Source organism: Scyliorhinus torazame, chromosome 22 (assembly GCF_047496885.1).
Source record: "Scyliorhinus torazame isolate Kashiwa2021f chromosome 22, sScyTor2.1, whole genome shotgun sequence".
Lineage (NCBI taxonomy): Eukaryota > Metazoa > Chordata > Chondrichthyes > Carcharhiniformes > Scyliorhinidae > Scyliorhinus > Scyliorhinus torazame.
This window is the reverse complement of record NC_092728.1, coordinates 69180054-69204901: the sequence shown is the minus strand read 5'-3', so window position 1 is coordinate 69204901 and position 24848 is coordinate 69180054. Positions and strand designations below refer to the sequence as shown.

At 43.0% G+C, this 24848-nt stretch overlaps 1 protein-coding gene across 2 annotated transcripts in view; it reads left to right on the top strand.

Annotated features, from left to right (window-relative positions):
• Window positions 1-5690: 5690 nt before the first annotated feature.
• arrdc1b (arrestin domain containing 1b) overlaps window positions 5691-24848 on the top strand; it is a 77247-nt gene continuing 58089 nt past the window's right edge. Inside the window, exons 1-2 of one of the 2 annotated variants that reach the window (XM_072488285.1) lie at window positions 5747-5879; window positions 8082-8163. Coding sequence is in view for 1 of the 2 variants with exons in the window: in XM_072488284.1 (XP_072344385.1) it covers window positions 5762-5879 (118 nt within the window). In the remaining variant the exon portion in view is untranslated. Of the gene's footprint in view, window positions 5880-8081; window positions 8164-24848 lie in introns of both variants that reach the window. The other variant, XM_072488284.1, reaches the window with a different exon arrangement.

Here is a 24848-nt window from a genome sequence, read left to right as displayed (position 1 = left end):
TTTGAATGATTTTTTTTAATATTAGCTTTTCACATGAGTGTTTCTGAACTCCACTCTCGGAAAGACCTACCGTAGAATTTTCGTTCAACAATGCTTTCTCTCAGCTGCTTTCAGCAAGGATCCATTTCCAGGAGTCCAAACTCTCTTTTCAATATTTGTCTGCCTTGAATTGCCATGTGCATTCAAGCTTGCACACAATCTGTCAGGTATTTAACCACAACAATGCTGCTTCACAGGCTGTACTTGGGATTACTTTCTTGCGAGCCAACTTCACCAGGTCTGCAACCAAAAAGAAAATGCTGGAAAATCTCAGCAAATCTGGCAGCATCTGTAGGGAGAAAAAAGAGCTAACGTTTCGAGTCCAGGTGATTACTTAAATCTACCTCTGTTTCTTGACTTTGCATATTCCTAATAAGGTATGGGTGTTACCTTCTTTGGTTCAGCGTTGCACCCCAAATCTCTAAGCATTCCAAATATATTCCTAATATCTTGGGGATATTTAGTGATCCCAGGGACTGAGCAAATTACGATTGCTGACACATTTCAGCTATTGGTTATAAAACATGCCATCAAGCTATCTTTCCCGACTTTAAAAGATAGATAGAATAGGCATTGCTCTGGACTGTAGTTATAAACCAACAAACAAATCTACCAGTAAACGATATCTATGTAAATGGTAGAATGCATCCATATGTGTGTGGAGCATACTTTCACTTCTGATACTGAGATTTAATCTTCTGAGGGATAGCAAACCACATCTTTATTCCGAACGTGTACACAAACGGGACCACAGGGCCGAGATTCTCCGACCCCCCGCCGGGTCGGAGAATCGCCGGGGGCTGGCGTGAATCCCGCCCCCGCCGGTTGCCGAAGTCTCCGGCACTGGATATTCGGCGGGGGCGGGAATCGTGCCGCGCCAGTTGGCGGGCCCCCCCGCGCGATTCTCCAGCCCGGATGGGCCGAAGTCCCGCCGCTAAAATGCCTGTCCCGCCGGCGTAGATTAAACCACCTACCTTACCGGCGGGACAAGGCGGCGCGGGCGGGCTCCGGGGTCCTGGGGGGGGCGCGGGGCGATCTGGCCCCGCGGGCGGGCCTGTGCCGTGGGGGCACTCTTTCCCTTCCGCCTTCGCCACGGTCTCCACCATGGCGGAGGCAGAAGAGACTCCCTCCAATGCGCATGCGCGGGAATGCCGTCAGCGGCCGCTAACGCCCCCGCGCATGCGCCGCCCGGAGATGTCATTTCCGCGCGAGCTGGCGGGGCACCAAAGGCTTTTTCCGCCAGCTGGCGGGGTGGAAATTTGTCCGGCACCGACCTAGCCCCTTAAGGTTGTGGCTCGGCCCCCAAAGATGTGGAGCATTCCACACCTTTGGGACGGCGCGATGCCCGACTGATTTGCGCCGTTTTAGGCGCCAATCGGCGGACATCGTGCCGTTTCCGGAGAATTTCGCCCCAGATCTTTTTTAAAAATAAATTTAGAGTACCCAAATATTATTTTATTTCCAATTAAAGGGCAATGTAGTGTGCCTAACCTAATTCACCTAACCTGCACATCTTTGGGTTGTGGGGGTGGGAATACCACGCAGACACAGGGAGAATGTGCAAACTCCACACGGACAGTGACCCAGAGCGGGGATACAAGCCCAGGTCCTCAGCGCCGCAGTCCCAGTGCTAACCCCTGCGCCACATGCCACCCCCTCAGGACCAGATCCTTTACCATGCACAAGATCATTGCATAGTAATAGATTTTAAAACATTTTTAAAATAAATTTAGAGTACGCAATTCATTTTTTCCAATTAAGGGGCAATTTAGTGTGGCCAATCCACCTACTCTGCACATCTTTGGGTTGTGGGGGCGAAACCCACGCAAACACGGGGAGAATGTGCAAACTCCACACGGACAGTGAACCAGAGCCGGGATCGAACCTGGGACCTCGGCGCCGTGAAACTGCAGTGCTACCACTGCGCCACCGTGCTGCCCGCATAGTCATAGATGAGGCATATCATATTTCCCATCTTTCACTCACCCATAAAGTGATACGGCAGTCCCTTCCGGCCATTGCTGTATCCAAATGTTTCTTAAATTATGATAAGGTAAAAGACCTTACATAAATGCAAGTTGGTATTGTATTTTTGGGTTCACTCTTACCAGTAGCAATTTGATACAGTTCGCCACCGAGAGTTTTAGCTTAGCTTTCTCGAATTGTAGTAATACCCTTGTTAATACAGAATTCATTTGTTTAAAATAAACATTTTCAGAACTTATTTCCTGGCAACAATCACCAGGTTAGTACAAAAACCGCATCCAGTAAGGATCAGGTTAGCATTTAATAAGTGAGTGGTGTATTACTATTGAAGGTGCTGCAAAGTTACTCAAAAAGGACTGAACTGACTAGTTTGTCTGCTGAACCTTTTCATGGATTAAAGTTGAGTTGTATCCAACAACAGACAATTTAAATGCTGTCCGTGAATAAACCTGTTACTAAAGTGTCTGGCTGGTATTATTAATCGTCCTCATACGTAATGCTGGTGATTAGTAGGGATTGTAAATACAAATCCAGAAACAATAAATCACTTCCATTGTTTACCCAGGACACGTTATCTCAGAATACTTGCGATTCGAGGTCAAGATTCAGTTCATAGGGAGTGGGATGATTTCCTTTCGGAACAAGTTTTGCATGGGGCACAGGCAAAGTATTGACTGGTAAATTATAACAGTGTATTTCAGTGATACACTATTACAGCTGATGAACAGTTGTAGAGCTTAACCACTGTAAATTGGTGTAGATTAGGTCTGACGCAAATAGTAACATGCTGTGTTGCAAATGCAAAAAAGATGCAAAACAACTCAATCAGGTTCTACTTCATGTGTGGAGGGGTCAAGGCTGATTCAAGTACTGCACCCCGCCTGTGATCTTCGTGACTCCATTAACATTTTGAGTCCAATATAGAATTCATACAGGAGGCCATTCGGCCTGAATAGTCTGCACCGATCCTCTGGAAGAGCACTTTAAATAGGCCCACTTCCCTCAACCCCTCCCCCTCCCGCTAACTTAACCTGCACATCTTTGGGCGCTAAGGGGCAATTTGAGCATGGCCAATCCACCTAACCTTTGGACTCTCCTTTGGATTAATCTTCTTCCAATATTGCCCCCAAAACAATAACTCGGCTTCTCTCTTCCACAGATGCTGCCAGACCCACTGGGCTTTCCCAGCACTTTCTGTTTTTATATTTATTGTCACGTGTACTAAGGTATAGTGAAAAGTATTGTTCTGCACACATTCCGGGCAGATCATTCTGTGGATGGAAACATAGAACAAATGATAAATACACAAGGATATTTTTTTCCTGAAATTTAAGAGTACCCAATTCTTTTTTTTCCAATTAAGGGGCAATTTAATGATAATATTAATTTTTATTAGTGTCACAAGTAAGCTTACATTAACCCTGCAATGAAGTTACTGTGAAAATCATAGTCACCACATTCCGGCGCCTGTTCGGGAACACTGAGGGAGAATTCAGAATGTCCAAATTACCTAACAGCATGTCTTTCGGGACTTGTGGGAGGAAACCTGTGCATCCGGAGGAAACCCACGCAGACACAGGGAGAACGTGCAGACCCCGCACAGACAGTGACCCAAGCCGAGAATCAAACCCGGCTCCCTGGCGTTGTGAAGCAACAGTGCTAACCACTGTGCTTACAATTTAGCGTGGTCAATCCACCTACCCTGCACATCTTTGGGTTGTGGGAGGGTGAGACCCACGCAAACACGGGGAGAATGTGAACACTCTACACATAATAATAATAATAGCTTATTGTCACAAGTAGGCTTCAATGAAGTTACTGTGAAAAGCCCCTAGTCGCCACATGGAGAAGATACTGAGGGATAGGATCTATTCCCATTTGGAAGAAAATGGGCTAATCAGTGATAGGCAACATGGTTTTGTGCAGGGAAGGTCATGTCTTACCAACTTAATTAAATTCTTTGAGGAAGTGACTAGTTGATTGATGAGGGAAGGGCAGTAGATGTCAGAAACATGGACTTCAGTAAGGCATTTTATAAGGTTCCCCATGGTAGGCTGACGGAGAAAGTGAAGTCTCATGGGGTCCAGGGTGTACTAGCTAGATGGTAAAGAACTGGCTGGGCAACAGGAGACAGAGAGTAGTAGTGAAAGGGAGTTTCTCAAAATGGAGAACTGTGACCAGTGGTGTTCCACAGGGATCTGTGCTGGGACCACTGTTGTTTGTGATATACATAAATGATCTGGAGAAAGGTATAGGTGGTTTGATTAGCAAGTTTTCAGATGACACTAAGATTGGTGGAGTAGCAGATAGTGAAGGGGACTGTCAGAGAATACAGCAGAATATAGATAGATTGGAAAGTTGGGTGGAGAAATGGCAGATGGAGTTCAATCCGGGCAAATGCGAGGTGATGCATTTTGGAAGATCCAATTCAAGAGCAAACTATACGGTAATTGGAAAAGCCCTGGGGAAAATTGATGTACAGAGAGATCTGGGTGTTCAGGTCCATTGTACCCTGTAGGTGGCTGCGCAGGTCGATAGAGTGGTCAAGAAGGCATATGGCATGCTTTCCTTCATCGGAAGGGGTATTGAGTACAAGGGTTTGCAGGTCATGTTACAGTTGTGTAAGACTTTGGTTCGGCCACATTTGGAATACTGCGTACAGTTCTGGTCGCCACATTACCAAAAGGATGTGGATGCTTTGGAGAGGGTGCAGAGGAGGTTCACCAGGATGTTGCCTGGTATGGAGGGCGCTAGCTATGAAGATTAGGATTATTTTCATTAGAAAGACAGAGGTTGAGGGGGGACCTCATTGAGGCCTACAAAATCATGAGAGGTATAGACAGGGTGAATAGCAAGAAGCTTTTTCCCGGAGTGGGGTACTCAATTACTAGGGGTCACGAGTTCAAGGTGAGAGGGGACAAGTTTAAGGGAGATATGCGTGGAAAGTTATTTACGCAGAGGGTGCTGGGTGCCTGGAACGCATTTCTGGCGGAGGTGGTAGAGGCAGGCACGATAGCGTCATTTAAGATGTATCTAGACAGATACATGAATGGGCAGGGAGCAGAGGGATACAGATCCTTAGAAAATAGGAGACAGTTTTAGATAGAGGATCGGGATCGGCGCAGGCTTGGAGGGCCAAAGGGCCTGTTCCTGTGCTGTAATTTTTCTTTGTTGTTTCTTTATTCCAGCCCCTGTTCGGGGAGGCCAGTACAGGAATTGAAACCACAAGCCAGCTGGATCCCCGGGTCCTCAGCACCATGAGGCACCCATTACACGAGAATACATAATGAAAATGCATAGTGTAGTGCTACAACTGTAGAGAAAATGCGTAGAAATTTCAGTTGTCCATAAGAGGGCATCTCAAGAGTGCAGCAACTGCTGTTTTTTAATCTATTGGTCGAAGTTCTCCGACTTCTGGTTCTTCAGCCCGCCCAGCTTCCGCGGCGTTTCGCTTTTATTTCTACTCAAACGGACTTCGTTTCTGGGACAAGGTCGCACGTGGCGAATGGGTGTTGAGGGAGGGGAGGGTGGGGGCGGGGGAACAGCCGGCGCGTGCGCCGTGCGGTCGGGGGAAGGCGTGGGCGGGGTTCTTTGATAACGTCACCGCGGGGGCGGGGTTCTTTGTGGACGTCACCGCATGGGCGGGGCAGGGCGTGTCGACGTCAGGGCGTTTGTGCGGCCGGGCGTGCTGGGTTCCGGTTCAGTCCGGTGGCGGAGGCGATCACTATCGACCACCATGGGGAAAGTTCAGGAGTTGAGCGTCACCCTGAAGAACAACAAAGTGGTCTACAGCCCCGGCGAGTTCATCAGCGGCGAAGTGAAGATCAAGCTGGCCGCGCATCTCAACTTCAAAGGTCAGTCCGCCTCACCTCTTCCCCATTCCCCCCCCCCAATCCCGGCGGAAGCAACCTGCGGGGGACGGTGAAGGTTGTCCCTGGAGACGGTTGGTGGGCCAGGCTCTGGGCCGGCGGGATGGGTCGAGAGGTTTTGGGGGAAGGGAATCCTGGGGGCGGGAGTGGAGGGGGCTGGAGGAGCAGGAACCTGTGGAAAGAAGTGAGAGCTTTACAGGTGGGCAGGTGAGACCAGTAACGGGGAAGGGAATGAAGGGGATGAGCTGAAGCAACCAGCAGAGTCGAAAGGCACCGACCGGACCGCCAGCCAGCGACACTAGAAAAAAGAATGAGAAGTGGAAGAGGAAACGCAGAAACATTCATCTGGAGAGAGACCTGGAATGGAGGAAAGTCGTGTTTTCTTTTAATTGGGATGGGGGGGGGGGGGGGGGGGGGAAGTGAGGGAAGGGGAAGGAAAGTTTGGAGGTAGTCTTGTCAGATTTCTTTCCACTACCCAGATTTGCGGTGGCAGAGAGATTTTGGAGGGATTAAAGAGGGATTACTTATGCAATTATGCACTGTACTTGGCAAGCTTTTACATTGTTTCGAATAAGAGATAATGAATGCTCCTGAGTAATCACAGCAGTCATCTGTGTATTTAACTGTAACGTTTGAACGTTTAATAACTTCTGAGCTCCAATGGAAGACTGGCATGTTAAAGCCGTTGTTTTAATACTTGTATCTCATTTAATACATTCGAAATCTAATGTGCATTGTTATTTTGGATTTGATTTATTGTCATGTGTACTGAGATACAGTGAAAAAGTATTCTGCGTACAGTCCAGACAGGTCGTTTTATACATGGGGGAAAAAACAGAACATATATAAATCCAATGTAAATATGTAGGCACAAGTATTGGGTGAGCGTACAGATTGTAGTACTACTCCGTAGAGAAGATATGTGAAGAGATCAGTCCATAAGCGAGTCATTCAGGAGCCTGGTAGTGGTTTTATTGAGCATTTTATGCAGGATAATATTTGTAACAATCAAAGTTTGCACAGTGTTATTTACTTTGTTATTGGAAAATAATGGTTAACATATTGGAAATAACATGTGAAGGATCATATAATGTTTAACAAAGGTTTGATTACGTCAGATAATTAGCAAGAGAAATGTTTGAGAGATTTGTCACTTGAACAGAACTGTGAATAGACTTATAAATATTTTGTCATAGTTCAAACCTGTAACTGATTTTTGAGTGTGGTATGTGGCATGATGGAGAATGTTAAGGTTTTTAAAGAAAATACCATTTAAAATCTATGTGAATTCGGGTTGGGACTATTTGACCAGTGTAGGTTTGAGCTGATGAATGCAATAATGAATGTTTCTAATGTTATGTTTTGTGTTGAATGATGTGGGGAAGTAATTTTTGCTACGTGCACAGATGAAGTTGTATTTAATTACTTGAATGCAAGAAACATCTGACTGAACAATTGTGTATGAAAAATTGACAGTGGACCTAAGGGAAGAGATTACGAATTATCCCCTTGATCGGTAAAATGGTTCTGCGAGTCTTGTATTCTGCCATCACTGAGATTCTTAAAACTCTTGAGAAGTTTGGAGCATTTGATTGGGGTAAGAGAGCTGGAGGAAATTGTGGGTGGGTGAAGCATAGAGACCGGGTGTTGATTTTCTGCAGAGTCACTGTGACAAACTTACTGGAGCTGGAAAATCAACACGCTGCTGTTGGTTTGGTTTGTACAATTTGTAAGGTGCATACTGCACCTTACATTAGTGAGCTCAGTCTTTTCAGCTCTTACACTTGGAGCAAATAACCTTATCTCTGTTTCACTCATTGTTCCAAAATCAACATTGAGCCTGTTGAACTTGTTCTGCCATTCAGTTCCTTCGTGGCGAATCCACTTTTTTTTTTGAGCCCTTAATTTCTTTGCCCAACAAGGTCTTCAATCTCGGTTTAGAAATTTCAGTTAATCTAGTCACAATAGCATTTTTGGTGGTGGAAGCGAGGGAACTTCCAGATTTCTACTGTTCTGTGAAGAAATGCATTCTTACATCACCTTGTGCACTCTGAACTGAGGAAATAGTTTTTTTCTCTCTATGCTATCAAATCCTTTGATAATCTGAAACAACTCCGTTAAATCACTGTTATTCGTCTTGATTCGAGGGAGTATGATCCATGTAACCTGTTCTCAATCTTTTTATAGTAAGAAGTTTTACAACACCAGGTTAAAGTCCAACAGGTCTGTTTCGATGTCACTAGCTTTCGGAGCGCTGCTCCTTCCTCAGGTGAGTATTATTCTGAAGGGATGACAGTGTACCCATCAACCTGTCAGAGCGGCACAGTGTCACAATGGTTAGCACTGCTGCCTCATCGCCAGGGATCGAGTTCAATTCCTGCATTGGGACTGTGTAGAGTTTGCAGATTCTCCCTGTTTTTACGTGGTTTCCTCCCACAGTCCAAAGATGTGCAGGTTAGGTGGATTGGCCATGCTAAATTGCACTTTTGTCCAAAGGTTAGTTGGGGTTACCGGTTTGCGAAGGAGTGGGTCTAGGTAGGGTGCTCTTTCAGAGTATTGGTGCAGACTCGATGGGCCTCGTGGCCTCATTCTGCACTGTAGGGGTACTATGCCAGAACTGAATGCAGTTTTCCAGATGGGGTTTAATACAGCTCTATACAGCTGTGACATAACTTTCAGTCCTCTTGAAATGAAGGTCAGTATTCCATTCATGTTTAGATTATTTTTTGAACCTGCCCATAAGCTTTGTGATTGCTGTTTTTGGACCTCTGAACCTCCCTCTGCTCATAGTTTCAAGCCCCATGCCATTTGAAAAGTACTTTGATTTATCTTTTATTAGGTGCTTTCCCATCTCCATCTGCCACAGTTAAGCCTGCTATCTCAATTGGATTGGCGAGAGATGTACATGTTTGTTGTGCCTGACTCTGAACTGTTAGACAACAACCATAACTTGCTTCAATATCAAACCTTTAATGTAACAGGGAGCAGCGTGGCGCAGCGGATGTGTGCTGGATCCATATCCCAGATATCAATATACCATTCTCTATGGGTGGTTAGCACTCACTGTTGCTTCACAGCACCAGGGATCCGAGTTTGATTCCCAGCTTGGGTCACTGTCTGTGTGGAGTCTGCACGTTCTCCCCGTGTCTGCGTGGGTTTCTTCCGGGTGCTCAGGTTTCCTCCCCCAAGTCATGAAAGACGTGCTTGTTAGGTGAATTGGACATTCTGAATTTCCCCTCGGTGTACCCGAACAGTGCCAGAATGTGGCAACTAGGAGATTTTCACAACAACTTCATTGCAGTGTTAATGTAAGCCTACTTGTGACACTAATAAAGATTATTATAAAACAAAGTCACAAGGCACTTCACAAAACAAGTGTAAGAAAAAGATAATTGCTGAGCTAAAAAAGATGATATTAGAAGATTTGACCAAAAGGTTGTGGACATGAGTTTCAAAGGGTGGCGGTGGTGGGGACAGGTAAATGGAGAAGCAGAGTGGATTAGGGAAGGAATTCAAGAGTGTGGGTTTCTGTGTCTGAGACCATCCAATCCTTCGACAAATGGAGGACAGATGCATATGGTGCCATTGTGTGTGTGGAATGGAGAGCTTTTGAGGGGGCTGTGATGAAGGTGTGTGGTGGATTAGAATTATGAGAAGGGATGAAGCCATGAATGGATTTATACAAAGTATTACATTTTAAACTGGTAATATCGAGGGACTAAGAATCAAAGTAGATTTGCAAAAACCGGTGATGACTGAGCATGACTTGGTGTGAGCAGGTTAGAAATTAGTTTCAGGTCAGCTGAATGTTATGGAGAGTGGCAATTGGGATACCATTCAGTAGAACTTTGAATAGTCAAGTATTAAAATGACAAAGCTGTGTATGAATGCTGAGCAGCATATTGGCTGTGGCACGGATGGAGATAGACCGTGTTAGTGCTGAGTGTCAGCAATCTTTGTGGTTGGAAGAAATGGGGTTGGAAATACAGCTTGAGGTTGAATGAAATGTCAAAGTTACAAACAGTCTTGTTCTACCCAAGGACAGTAACCAAAAGGGGAATGGAATTACTGGCAAGGGGATGGGTACTATGGTAGGAGCAGGAGGTATTGGCTATGGTATTTGCAATATTTAAGTGGAAGAAATTGAGATTGTTGGAGCCTAAATGTCCGATAAACGTCAGATAAACAGTCTACCAATATAGAAGTGGTGGCGGAGGTTAAGAGACAATGGAGAGTTAGGTGTTACCGACATACGGCATTTTAACCCATGCCTCATATTACTATAGTAAGAAGTCTTACAACAGGTTAAAGTCCCAACAGGTTTGTTTCAAACACTAGCTTTCGGAGCACTGCTCCTTCCTCTCATTCACCTGAGGAAGGAGCAGTGCTCTGAAAGCTAGTGTTTGAAACAAACCTGTTGGACTTTAACCTGGTGTTGTAAGACTTCTTACTGTGCTCACCCCAGTCCAACGCCGGCATCTCCACATCATGATATTACCATGTGGGTGGAACTCTGGCAATAAAGATAATGTACAGGAACTGAAGCCTTGGTTAGTGTTACTTTGGCTACAGTTGGGTAAACAAGATTGGAATCAAGCACGTGTCATTCTATGAACTGGACAATGAAGGAGAGATGTTTGAGGAGGGTGATATAGTTTTGGTGAGGGCTATTTTGATGGTTGGCTGGGGTGGGAATCTGATTGGTGAGGTTTTGGGAAACATCTGGGGTGTGAGAACGCACTCGTGCTTTTGTGGAGGAGAGAGAGATTGGAAATGGAGTCATAATTTATCAGAATAATATCTATGGGCACTATGCTTCCTTCAAGGAAAATAAAATAGAAACTAGTTAATGAAGCAATATATTCCTTTGACCTGTTGCTTGCGTATTCAAACGTAATGAAATGAGTTGAGACTCTGCCTACTCAATGATGCACCAGCTAAACTTCTTTTATTTGGCTTTAAACGATATACTGTGTGGAATATTACAACAGTTTTCAAGCGTATGTTTGAAGATTCAGTGAGCCTCTTTCGTAGGTAGCTGTTGACTTGCTTTTCAGTTCCTTTATTTTGGGTTGCTCTTGCCAACAAGCAATGACCTAAGTTTGTTCAAACTGAAAACCACAAAGTGTACATTGAATACTTGTCAGTCGGCCAAGTCATGGCCCTCAAATAAATTTAACAGTAATGGATCTGTGATTTTGTGTTAAGCAGCTTTACAAAAGGGGTATTGCTTTACTGCTATACTATGAAACCCATTAGTTTTGTGTATTTTGTTAAATTCAAAGCAGAGAATTATGTTGTACACAACCGAAGCTGTCCCCAGCCTTGTATCCATTCTCAATTCCCTGACTAGCCTTCTGTGCATCACCCTGCATGCTGTTTGTCCTCCAGTGAAAAAAATATTCCATGGCAATATTCAAGAACAGTAGTGTAACAACCAATATGTAAAACAGATTATGTTTATCTCATTGCTGTTTGTGGGACCTTGTGTGCCAATTGGCTGCTGTGCTTCCTACATGGCAGCACTGATTTGATGGGAAATATTAATTGGCTGAAAAGCACTTGGGAATATCCTGCAGACCAGAAAAGGGTTTGACAATTATCTGATGATTTAAAAAAATTGCAGGTCTATGGGGCAAAACGGGATGAGACTAAATTAATTACTCTATCCGAGAGCGGGCATAGACATGATGGGCCAAATGGTCGCCTCCTGTGCTTGTGAGTAAATGCAAGGTTTTGTTTGAGCCTTCAACCACCTCAGCTTTACTGTTTCGGACCACTTTCCTAAAGCCCAGAGCCAACACTTACTGCCTTCACAACCTTCTCCAAGCTCATCTCTGTGGGATAATTAGTAGTCAGAGTCACGATAATTGCTTCATTTCCTCTTTTAGCGTACCTTCATGTACATGTTTTCCATTTTGGGGAACTGGTGAAAGGATTCCTGAGCTGATTTTCATTCTATTGCATTGTGTTATGAATGCTCTCCTCGTTGCCAACAAGTCCTGGCATTGGTACTTGAACCTAGAGCTCCTGGGGCAGAGGTAAGGCTGCTACCACTGTCACAAGACCTCCCCATGCCAATGCCACTGTAAAGTTTGCTACGTATACTTGCATCATTGAAGTGCGGTGCTGAGTACCATGCAGAATTATGGCAAGCCAATTGAATAAGTACACTGCAGGTAAAAATTGCCGATGTCGCACCATCGCACCGCAGTGACGAAAATGAGCACATTCTATATTCCACTCCCATGTAGCAGAAATACTGATTTTTCGATGTAAAAGATATGAGGAAGTTCCATTTGGAGGCCAGGTGGTTTCTCAAACAGAGACTTGATTATTAGCTTTGGCTACCTCAACCAAGTGCTGCATTCATGTGACATTCATTAATAGATGTCTGGCGCTTGGGAAACGTCAGACAAGGCAAAAAGCGTCATTGAGTGAATATAGTAAATACATAGCTAAGTGAGCACCTGATAGTGTATTTGCATTTTGTTTTTAGTGTCTGGTTATTTCAAGTTCAAGAGATATGAGATCAGATTACATGTTACTATAAAGAACAAAACAGAAACTGTGCCTACAGAGAGAGTTTATGATTTGAATGTGGAAGAAAGGTAGAAGAGTTAAGGAAGTAAGGTCATTAATGCATACTGTTATGATCCTGGACCAGAACCCCAAGCTTTGATACAATCTGATTTTGATATAATCTGGTTCAGGAACCATTAACCTGTTGACAAAGCTTGATGTTTAAGACACTTGCAAGAGGATGAAGCCACTAGGTTCCACAGGTTTTGATCAAATAAAAATAAACTTTACTATACAAGGTCAGAATGATAAAATATCTACCATGTACTCTAATATTCAAAGTTATTATGAGGTACATGTGAATTACTAATGCTTGGAATGGGTGGGTTGTCTTATAAGGAAAGGGATTGTCTTATAAGGAAAGGGTGAACAGGTTAGGCTTTTATTCACAGGAGTTTAGAAGAATAAGAGGCAACTTGATTGAAACCTTTAAAATCTGAGCGGTCTTGACAGGTCGATGCAGATAACATGTTTCCTCTTGTGGGAGAATCTAGAATGGGGGTGGGGGTCACTCATTTAAGACAGATGAGGAGAATTATTTTTCTGAGGATCGTGAATCCCTGGAACATACTTCCTCAAAAGGCAGTGGAAGCAGAGTCTTTGAATATTTTTAAGGCAGAGCCAGATAGATGTTTGATGAACAAGGCGGTGAAAGGTTATGGGAGGTAGACAGTAATGTGGGGTTGAGGTTACAATCAGACTAGCCATGATCTTATTCAATGACAAAGCAGGCTTGAAGAACAGAATGGTATGTTCATGTGATTTAACAGGCAAACTGGTCAAACACATCACACTGTACTACAAATGGCGGTTATGACCCAAGATCCATTCTGCCAAATTCTCAACAACCCACCCAGGTATCAGTAAACACCATATTCACCTCTGAAATATTCCTTGAAATTCTCTCCAAAAGTCACTCTGACTGAAATGGCCTTAACTGTTGGCTCACCTTGCAGAGTTAATCTTGTGTCCTGAGATTCTGTTCCCCTGGATTTCTCAGTGTGCATTCCAGCACAAATTCACAAGCACAACTCAGTTCTTTGACCATGCTGAGCAGAATATCAACAGCCCACAGCATGGAGTCTCCAACAGTCTGCTGCCATCTTAGATCTTCATAGCTTCTCCAAGCTCCAGTTACTTAACATCTTCCAACTGCAGCCCTTTTTCTACTTGGGGCCTCTGTCTTTGCTCCTCTCTTTCTTTCTTCTTAACTGGTATTTCTCCGTGTCTCCCCCTTTGGGCCCTCTCCGTGTTTCCTGTCTGCTGTCTCAGTCTCTTCTCGATAATGTGCTCTGCTACTGGGGTCACATGATCCGTTTCCTGTACTGTATCTTATTTTTATCACAAAGGTACCCTGGGGCATTGGATGTGCAACGCACCCATTCACAAAAACTCAGGGGCCTGTCAGGACTTGAAGGCCCCAACCTCCACCTGACGATAAGGTAGGTCGGGTCACATAACGGTACCCGCACCCTGTCTTTATATCTGCTTACCCTGTCACCGAACTGGAAACATTTAACAACCAAGATAGCCTTTTGTTCATTTGGTCACCATGAGCACAAGCAAACCAGTAGCTCTAATACCCAGCCTGCCAATATTTATTGTGCACATGTGCAACAGCATAAGGTCACCAGGCAATGCGTCTCCAACTAGTTGCCCAGGTTTCAATCTCTTAACATAGTCAGGGAAGGGATGGCGCAGTGGTTAGTACTGCTGCCTCACGGCGCTGAGGTTCTGGATCATTTACTGTCTGTGTGGAGTTTGCACACTCTGTCTATGTGATCTCATCTCATCCCCACAACCTAAAAATGTGCAAGATAGGTGGATTGGCCACACTAAATTGCCCTTTAATACTCTAAATTTAAAAAAAAAAAGAAAAAAATACTTTAAAAAGAAAAAGTCAAGAAATATGTGATATAGTGACATGGTGAACACTTTCCAGCAAGCAAAGATCCCAAAATCTTTCTTGATTCTGATTTTTAAGAACATAGGCAGAGGTTAAAACCACACTGCCTCTCAAGCCTGCATGCCATTCAATGCAATCATGGCTGATCTTTAATCAGAACTTCACTTTTCCATAAGCCTTCATTCCCTCAGTGTCGACTTTGAGTCTTAGATATATTAAATGATGGAGCTTCCACAACCCCATGGGGCAGAAAATTCCAAAGGTTCGCAACTCTCAGAGAACCAATTTCTCCTCGTTTCCATACAAATAGTTCAGCCCTTGTCCTCGGAGTGCTCCAATGTTCTTGGTTCCCCAGCCATCGAAAAAAATTGCAGCAACTAATGTAAATTGCGAATTGCTTCGACACCTGGGAGAATAATCCAGGTTAGCCCGATGGCGTCAACTCCTGACGTTTGGCTCTTACACAGCCAGCTGTGGCCTGGTTTAATCAAGGGACACCTTAGAAAAGCAGAGGGGTTTGGATGTTGGTGGCAGTAGGATTTTGCTAGGTAATATGGAGGAATTGGTAGACCATAAAAGACCACAGTCCCTAGAGTTTGCCACCTTCCATCCTGGTAGTTGGATAATGGGATGATGTTGACTCATCACAGCAATCAAGTAGCCTACAACAGACCTATAGATGATGTGAGGAGAACCTTAACGGTGGAGAGCTTTGGGAACCAAAGACGCCTGTTTCTTGCAAGCCTGCTATACCTGTCCATCTCTCGTAGCTCTCATTGCCTGTGCATTAAATATCAAAATGTGGTTTTCTGAAAGAAATGCACCTTATTTGCGTATGAAGAAATAATTGCGAACTTATTTCGCCATCTCCCGATAGTGCCTGTGCATATCTTGACCTACCTGCTCATTGAAATATTATAACCGCAGAAGATTGGTTTTAAGTTCACCTTCGCCTCCCCTAGAGTATGTCATCTGCCTCCACTGTTCTGAACACGGTTAAATAGCTCGTCACAGCTTATATTATGTAGTCCCTTTCAGATGCTGAACATAGCAATTCTCCAATGATAACTTGCCTGATGAATGAGCTAAAATCTTAAATCTTGTGTGATCTCTCACAACAGCCGCAAAGTTCTTAGCTTTGCTAAGCAGTGAACCATATATTTGTTCAATTATTGCTGGTAATCGCTTGAATAATCCATTTCAAAGAAAATGCCAAGCACCACAGCTGTCCAAAGCTGACATTTATGCTGAAAGTGCAAACTGTCAGGAAAATTGCATTTTATTCCATTCTCTCTGCTGCTGCTTCTGGCACTGGTGCAATTAACAGCCATTTCCCCCCTCAGGTAATGATATAACAAATCATTTTGCAGGTGTCCTTTTTCGGCTCCAGTGTAGGCACCTGGACATGAGTGGAAACTGAGTCATATTAAGTCAAGAACCGGTGCTTATCTATGTTATAGATGTCTTTATTTGCCCCTGTTTTCATGTTAGACTTAAACTGTTTGTTATCTTACGTTATGCATTATATTTAAAATTCAATATTTACATTGCTCTTGGGTAGTTTGATAAGTCTCTAATTAAATTCAAACATATGGTTGAACATTGGCTATTACAGTACTTCTACAGTCAATTTCCCGAGATTTCATTTTTGAAAAAGTCAGTTTAAATTTCTTCAGAATTGTGTAGCAATACGAGCAAAGTGAGATTTCTCCCCAATGCACTAGCAGATTATCATGCCTGCTCAGATTGAAATAATGCTGTAAGTATTTTATATACTTGATTTTTATTTGATTTCTGATTCTCCTCCTGTCATTGGACTTTGAGTTCTTCACGAAGATACTTCGAGATCCAATATCGTCTCATTTTTTAGTTTGTAGCAAATTCAAGAAACCCTATTGCCCAAGTTCCGAAACGAAGCAACAGTTCTGGTAGAAAGTGGTTCAAAATCTAAGATGATATTTTCATAATATGCTTAGTAAACTATGCCTTTTTGTGTAACGCTGAATTTAGTCTTTGTACTTAACTGTAGGGACTAAGAACTACTGTACCTGTTCAGAAAAGGTGAAGGAAATTAAATAAATCATAGCACTACAGATTTTCTAAAATGAGATACCGCCCTTGTTCTAATTTTAGCATGTAATCAGGGTGAGGCCATCTCAACAACAAACAGTTGAGCTTGTGACATTTCTGTTTTTCACACCAGTTATCCAAAATTGTGGCTGCAATTTTACTCATAAATTATGTGCACAATCTACTAAAAACTGGGTCAGAGCTGTCCAAACTCATTTCACTTGCACGACTGGAAAGAAGGAACAATGCTTCCTGTCACAGCAGTCTGAGATTGATTTGGAACCAGATTCCTCGAGTGAAAGGACGCTGTGACTGCTGACTTGTTCCTGAAATCTGAAGTACTATTATAGCTATGAAATATTGTGGAAAATGGCCTGGGATGATTTTTCCCTCCTTTTGCACAGTGACACAACAGTGCAGTGGAAATTGACATTTTCCATGGCATTATGGTATACACTGGTCAATTTTAACAAATTTAAGCATGATTTAAACAGTGGTGCCATGGCTTACACCTGGACCAGTTCTTAGAATCATAGAATAGAATCCCTACAGTACAGAAGGAGGCCAGTCGGCCCACTGAGTCTGCATTGACCCTCTGAAAGATGGTCGTAACCCCACAAAAGCTTTTGGACAGGGCCAATTTAGCATGGCCAATCCACCTCCCTGTGCATCATTGAACTGTGGGAGGAAACCGGAGCTACGTATTTGTTTTGTTTTATTGTCATGTGTATTGAGGAACAGTAAAAAAGTATTGTTTTGCGTACAGTCCAACCAGATTGTTCCATACATGAAAATATATAGGCACAGGCATCGGGTGAGCAGACGGAGAGTAGTACTACTCAGTAGAGATGTGTGAAGAGATCAGTTCAGTCCATAAGAGGGTCATTCAGAAATCTGGTAACAGTGGGGAAGAAGCTGTTTTTGAACCTGTTAGTGCATGTTCTCAGACTTTTGTACCTTCTGCCCTGATTGAAGAAGTTGGAAGAGAGAATAAACTGGGTGGGAGGGATCTTTGATTACTTACCAACTGATTCAAGAACAGCTTCTTCCCTACTGCCATCAGACTTTTGAATAGACCTACCTCGTATTAAGTTGATCTTTTCTCTACACCTTGCTATAACTGTAACATTATATTCTGCAGTCCTTCCATCCTTCCCTATGCACGGTAGGCATTGTTTGTACAGCATGCAAGAAACAATACTTTTCACTGTATACTAATACATGTGACAATAATAAATCACATCATCTGGAAAAATTGGTAAGAGATTTGGATTTGTTTTATTATCATGTATCGAGGGACAGTGAAAAGTATTGTTCTGCGTGCAGTCCAGACAGATCATTCCATACATGAAAAAAAGATAGGACATACATAAATATACACTGAAATATAAATACATAGGCACAGGCAACGAGTGAGAAATACTATTAGTGTTAGAATTAAATTGCAAAAGGTTAGTAGGGTTATAAGAGATGTAGGAAGAGGATCTGTGTAAGAGAGCTCGCAGAGAGTCGCCACACTTCAGTGCCATCTTGCTGTCAATGTGGACAAGCTAAATTTCCTTAGTTTCCTGAGGAAGTATAGGTGCTGTTGTGCTTTTTTGGTCAGGGTGGACTGCGACAGATTGTTGGTGATGTGCACACCTAGGAATTTGAAGCTGCCAACCATCTCTACCTCAGCACCGTTGATGGAGACCAGGCATTGTCAAACTCAGGGGCGTGACCCGCGGGTGTGTCGTGCCCGGGTGTCAGGAGGGTTGCGGAGCCATCCGTCGCGGCGTTCCAGTCGCGCACATCGCGCAGCAGCCGGCTGTTAATAATGCCGGCTGCAAGCGGCCTCCAAACATGTATGAAATCCCATTCGGGCGCGAACATGTAAACAAATACGGCCACACTGCAAAAACTATGCACATGCGTGCCGATGAACGGGCAATCATGCGGAGTGCGGCCGCTTATATTTTTTTAAACTGTTGCAGCTTTTTGGTTTACAAGTTTGGGGGGGCAGGTTTATTCTTTTTATTCATTTAATTTTTTTTTTTTTCATTCATTTTATTCTTTTTTTTGTACAAGCTTGGGGGGGCAGTTTATTTGATACAATTTTACAGGAAAAAATGCAGAACTTTGGACAGATGGAGACTCCATACTTTCTGACACCAGATGGCTTCACCTTCATCAAACAGATTCCATTGGAGGGGCATGTACGAGGGCCAAAGGGACCCAAAACCATTTCCTCCATTTTTGTCACCAGCAAACAAGGTAAAAGAAAATGGTGGGTCGTGAAGGGTCCCGAAGGTTAGCCGGTTGGTAAAAATGGTCCTTGGGGGAAAAAAGTTTGAAGAACACTGATGTAGACAGGTGAGTACGATACTTTGATTCCCAAAGTCAATGACCAGCCCTTCAGTTTTGCTGACATTGAGGGAGAGATTGTTGTCATTACACTGCGCCACTAAGTTCCCTATCTCCCTCCTGTGCTCTGACTCATCGTTGTTCGAGAACCGACTCACCATGGTCGTGTCATCAGCAATCTTGTAGATGCAATTGGAGCCAAATGTTACCACACATTCATATTGTAGGGGGCTAAGTATCCAGCCTTGTGGAGCCCTGGTATTGTGGTGGTGTTGTAGTTTATCCTTACTGATTGTGGTTTATGGGTCAGGAAGTCGAGGATCCAGTTACAGAGTGAGGAGGCAAGTCCTCGGATTTCGAGCTTTGATATGATCTTGGCTGGGATTATAGTGTTGAAGGTGGAGCTGTAGTCAATGAATGGGAGTCTGACGTAGGAGTCCTTGTTGTTGTGATGCGTAGGGCCAGGGAGATGGCGTCTGCTGTGGACCAGTTGTGGTGGTATCAGGGCATTCTGGGAGTATAGAGTTGATGGGTCGCATGACCAGCCCTTCGAAGCACTTCATAATGATAGATGTCAAGCCCACTGGACGGTAGTCGTTGAGGCTCGTTGCCTGGTGGTTCTTTGCCACCGGTATGATGGTGGTCTTCTTGAAGCAGGCGGAACCTCGAATTGGAGTAGGGAGAGGTTGATGATGTCTGTGAACACATCCGCCAGTTGGTCCGCACAGGATCTGAATCCATGACTAGGGACCCCATCAGGACCCGTGGCCTTCCGAGGGTTCACTTTCAAGAAGAGCAGTCTGAAAATCCCATTCAAACACTGGAAAAGCATGCAAACTTCACACAGACAGTCGCCCAAGGTCAGAATCGAACCTAGGTCCCTGGCATTGTGAGACTGCTGTGCTAACACTGTGCTGCCTAATTCTTGTAATTTGTGGCAAATGATTGTACGCAGAATTTGTCTGTGCTGAGGTATGGGTGACCTAATTCTCGCCATCTGGTTGCTTACTTAGTAATTCAGTCACCAGCTGACGAAAGAAATGATAATAAATGAGCTGCATTGTTCAGAGCTGCATTCAATACATTTTGGTCCCACCTATAATATTATACAAGTGCAACTAGAGTCATCTTGCCGTTGGTGGATATGTGAGGAAGTAAAATTGGGATGTTGATTCTAAGGACAGATTACACTCTTGCTGATTATATATGGAAGCAAATTATTTTTGATAGTCAGCTTGCGAATATAATACCAACAATGCAACTTCCCTCCCCTTCTCCAAGCAACACCATCTTCTTTGGCGGTTTAATTTCTAATCTGTTTTGATTTCAACTAGGTACAAAGGTTAGATCATGAACTTCTGACCTGGGCTGTATCACCATGGAAATTTAATAGTGTAGATTTTCAGCTCTCTCACCTTAGAGACAATAGGTGCAAGTGTGCCAAGGCAGTGACCCCTGTACCTTCTGATGGGGGCATAAGCAGAGGCTTGTTTGCTCGGTTAACTCTCCACCCACTCAACTGAAAATTTTTACAAGTGTAAGAAAAGGATAGAGGCAGAAATGAATCATAAGGGAAAATAAAATACATAGTTAAGAGACAAAAATGGTTAGCACTGTGGCTTCACAGCATCAGAGACCCGGGTTTGATTCCCGGCTTGGGTCTGTGTGCCTGCACGTTCTCCCCATGTTTGTGTGGGTTTCCTCCGGGTGCTCCGGTTTCCTCCCACAAGTCCCGAAAGATGCGCTTGTTAGATGAATTGGACATTCTGAATTCTCCCTTAGTGTACCTGAACAGGTGCCGGAGTCTGGCAACTAGGGGATTTTCCACAGTAACTTCATTGCAATGTTAATGTAAGCCTACTTGTGACACTAAAGATTATTATTTTTAAAATAATCTTGTTGAGACAGCCAGTATAAGTATGCCACTATTCTGTGCATCTGGGATTATCATTGACACTGTCTGGATGACAAAGCAATTAATTGTGCATTTGCCATCCTTATTCATTATAAGTTTGTTGATTTGTATTAATTGAAAAATAAAACCTAAACCAGTCTGTGACCTTGCCATTGTTTGTTTTGTTTGGAGGAGTACATACTGTTATATTAGGTTTTGTAATATCTTGTTACTCATTTGCTTTCTGACAGAATGGTCGTATGCGTGATGTTCAGTAACACTCAAAGTCTTCAAATGAAGCAAATACTGTTTATTGAGCAATGATAATAAATTAACTGAGTTTGTTCACTCTTTAATGACAATAACTGTAGATTAATTAGATTAAATATATATAACGATGATTAACTGCACCTGCACGCTAAGCTATCTTTCTCTACCTCTGCTACTAGTCACTCCTAACATGAAGAGGCGGGAACTCTCTCTGAGTTTACCTTTTATACCTATATCTGGTGCTGCCATCTAGTGGTTATCTAACCCTTGTTATGTATGTTAACCCTTTACATACGCTCAGATATACAGATCACGACCGTGAAGTATTTCTGCTTTGTCATATAAAGAGATAAAGGTTGGAATTTAAAGTAGAGGTTGCGAGGGCTGTGAGGAACACAGAGCACTGGGAATACTTTTAAATTGGTCTTGCGAAGAGCTGGCACAGATGTAATGAGCCAGTGGTCTCTTTCTGTGTTGTAAGCCTGTATAATTGGTTGTTTTTGCATATGCTATAACGGGTGACTTATTATCTGAGCTTATGCAACTTGATTATCAAGTTAAAAATAGATCTGTATCTCAGGGCAGCACGGTGGCGCAGTGGTTAGCACTGCTGCTCACATGACCGAGGTTCCAGATGCGATCCAGGATTTTGTTCTATCAATTTTTCATAAAATAATAGAAGCATTATATACACTGTAAAATTGTATTTATTTCAGATCTGAATAGCTCATTACTCTGTTTTTAAAATAAATTCTTCCTTGTGCCACATCAATTTTAATAGGACAAAGCAGGCATTTTATTATCTGCACTCTGCTGGTGATGCTCTAAGACTTGCTGCTGTCATGTGAGAGTACCTTTAAGAAATGGATGTTTAAGCAATGTACCTTTAAGAAATGGAGCTGATCATATTACTGAAGTGATGTCAGAGGGTGGGGGGAGCTGAGCTCATTTCTGCTTTTCTGAGTTTCAGTTTGAGAAGGCAGCTGGGAGTGTCTGTGTGTTTTGCTGAGAGCTGCAGGAAGAAACACAGAGCTGGTCTGTTGATTTCTGAATTCCAAAGACTAAATATATTGAATGTGACCTAATTGTTTTTGAAGGTTTGAAGTCTTTTGGATGTTTAAAGGAACAGTTTGAAGGATTATTTAGTGTTGTAGTCTTTTGGAGTTATGTTTGAAGTAATGGGTGTTAAGATATTCAATTTTTGTTTTTAAAAGGTTAACTTGCGTTCATAGAATAACCATTGTTTTGTTTTAAAAAACATTTGTCCATGTCTGCTGTATCACACCTGGAGAGTACGCTGTGTGCTTTCCACACCACAATCTATTAAAAGTTGTGGGTCGGTTGAACCCCATGAAACACTTTGGGGTTCTGTAAACCCGGACCCATAACACTGCTCAGAGCTACATAAAAAAGAGCCAAACTTATTTACCTTTTATTTCGGTAAATGCCCCACTCCTTTCGTGGAGCTTTTGAGCATCCATTGTGGCAGGGTTCCATGCTGTGACACACGATATATGTACTTTGAATTTTGATACTAATCAATTGCCATGTACCATTTTTGTGGTTTACACTCATTTCGCTCAGCTGTAAACATTATACCCATAAGTCATCTGTAAATCCCTGCAAATCAGTGTACCTTTCTTTAGCCAAATATCTGATGATGTAGTGAACTCAGGATAGGACACTCTCTTGGCACTGTACTGACTGGTTACTTCCTTACCCTCTAACCTAGATTGCAGAAAGCAGAATGAGCATTACAAACTTATAAAACTAACATAAGTGGCAATAAAAATGGTTGAGGTTTTTAACAGAGTAGCATAAGTAAAGTTGCCATAGACCCAGATGACTCTTGGCTGCTTTCCTCTTTTGAGGGGGAGAGCTGACGTGGTGATTTAACCTGGGGATCATCTCTCGGGCGAGGTGCAAGATTCAATTCCCGTACTGTTGGCTTTGCTCTCCATCACAAATCAACTGTCCAGCCAAGTGAGCTAAACCGACCTCCTCTTTAAAAACAACAAATAAATGACCTTGTGGTAAAACGCATCAGAATATACGACCTGAGGTGGTATCCCTAATAACTTGGTGAACCCCAAGTTCCCCATCACCCAACATAAATCATACATTCCTCTTTTTCCCTGATGCCCTCGGATGACCAGATTAAATGAGTGCATTCCCTCAAGGTAACCAACCACCCTTTGAAGTTGATTTGACACTATTATCTTCAAATGTCTCTTGATGAGATGTTTAAAATGTAATTCCCTGTTCTACCACATCATAACAACAGCAGGCATGGTAATGAAATTCCTCTGTAATATACAGCCAGCAAGGTTTTTTAAGAAGTCGGGATATACTAAAAGGCTGCAAGAACTGACCAACTCTACTCTCTAGGCTTCCACCCCCAGAAATATTGAGCATAAATATTGCAGAATAACCATCCTGAGAAGAGGAATCTACTGCAAACCAAGATCTTTCAGGGTTAAAACATTGAAATCTGCTCGGATTTACTACACCTCGGAAGACAACTGATTAAAATGACCATACTGGAATCACCGCCTCGCGACCAGCTAAAAGACAGTTATCCATATATTTCTTACTTTTCTTCACGAACTGTTAAAGTCTTTGTGTATTGTATTCTACCATCTCTACATGCATGTGTGTGTGTGAGGCCCAGTGAATGTGTGTGACGCGTGAATGAGGATTAACATTTCCCTATCTTTTTTTTAGTTCAGGATTTAGGTTCAACAAACTGATCCCAGTCTTTAATTTAAACACCGAAAACCTGTCCGATTAATTCTTTATAATCTGAAAGCGTACATAGTGGGACTCCTGTAGTATTGACAAAACACATTCTCGCTAATTTTGCAATAAAACCTGTTACAATCAGGCCTCCAGTGTAAATTAGGGGAGTCAGCATTTACACCTACTCACGTGGTCATAACAGAAGTCATGCAGAAAAGATAATGGGAAATTCAACCACTTTCGTCTCAATAGCTTACTGTGGGAGGATTTGAGATAATTTAATTTGTTCTTTTGATCTCCATAAGTCGCTTTTCTTGCAGATGTGGCAAAAAATTAAGTGTCAAGAAATGTAAATGAAAATGTATATTTCCAAATGGAAGAGTTGTTTACAACACCACAGATGGTACAGAATTCACTTTGATTTGATTTACATCGCAAATTACCAGAAATCACAACTATGTTTTTGGAGCAACTCACCCAGGCAATTGCATATAACTTCCTCATTGCATGGCCTAGGTTTGTTTCACTTGAAATTTCAGTAAGGTTTGTGGGGGAAAAAAATAAAGTTCTGGCAGTGGTTCAAGGCACTTCTTGGAAAGGTGCAATTGTTTACTGATCATATCTATGGCCAGTAAATGCGAGAATGAATGCACATTCAAAATTTAAAAATGTGCTCTGGGCCAACCAGTTCGTTCAGTTAGAAGCCACAGATGCCAGTCTTCAGCCAATTGGATTTACTCCACTTGATATCAAGAAAGGCATTAGAAACTAGACAATATTCCGGCATTGGTACCGAAGACCTTTGCTTCAGAACTTGCCGCACCCCTCGCCAAGCTGTTCCAGCTCCGCTGCATCACTGGCATCTACCCAGCAATGTGAAAAATTGCCCAGGCATGTCCCATACACAGAAAGCAGGATGTATCCAACCTGACCAATTACTGCCCTGTTTGTTTATTCTTGGTCATCAGTAAAGTGATGGAAGAGGTCATCAACAGTGCTATCAAGCGATACTAGCTTAGCAATAACCTGCTCATTAATGCTGAGTTTGGATTCCGCCAGGGCTATTCAGCACCTGGCCTCATTACAGCCCTGGCTCAAACATGGAGAAAAGAGATGAGGTGAGAATGACAGCCACTGACTTCAAGGCAGC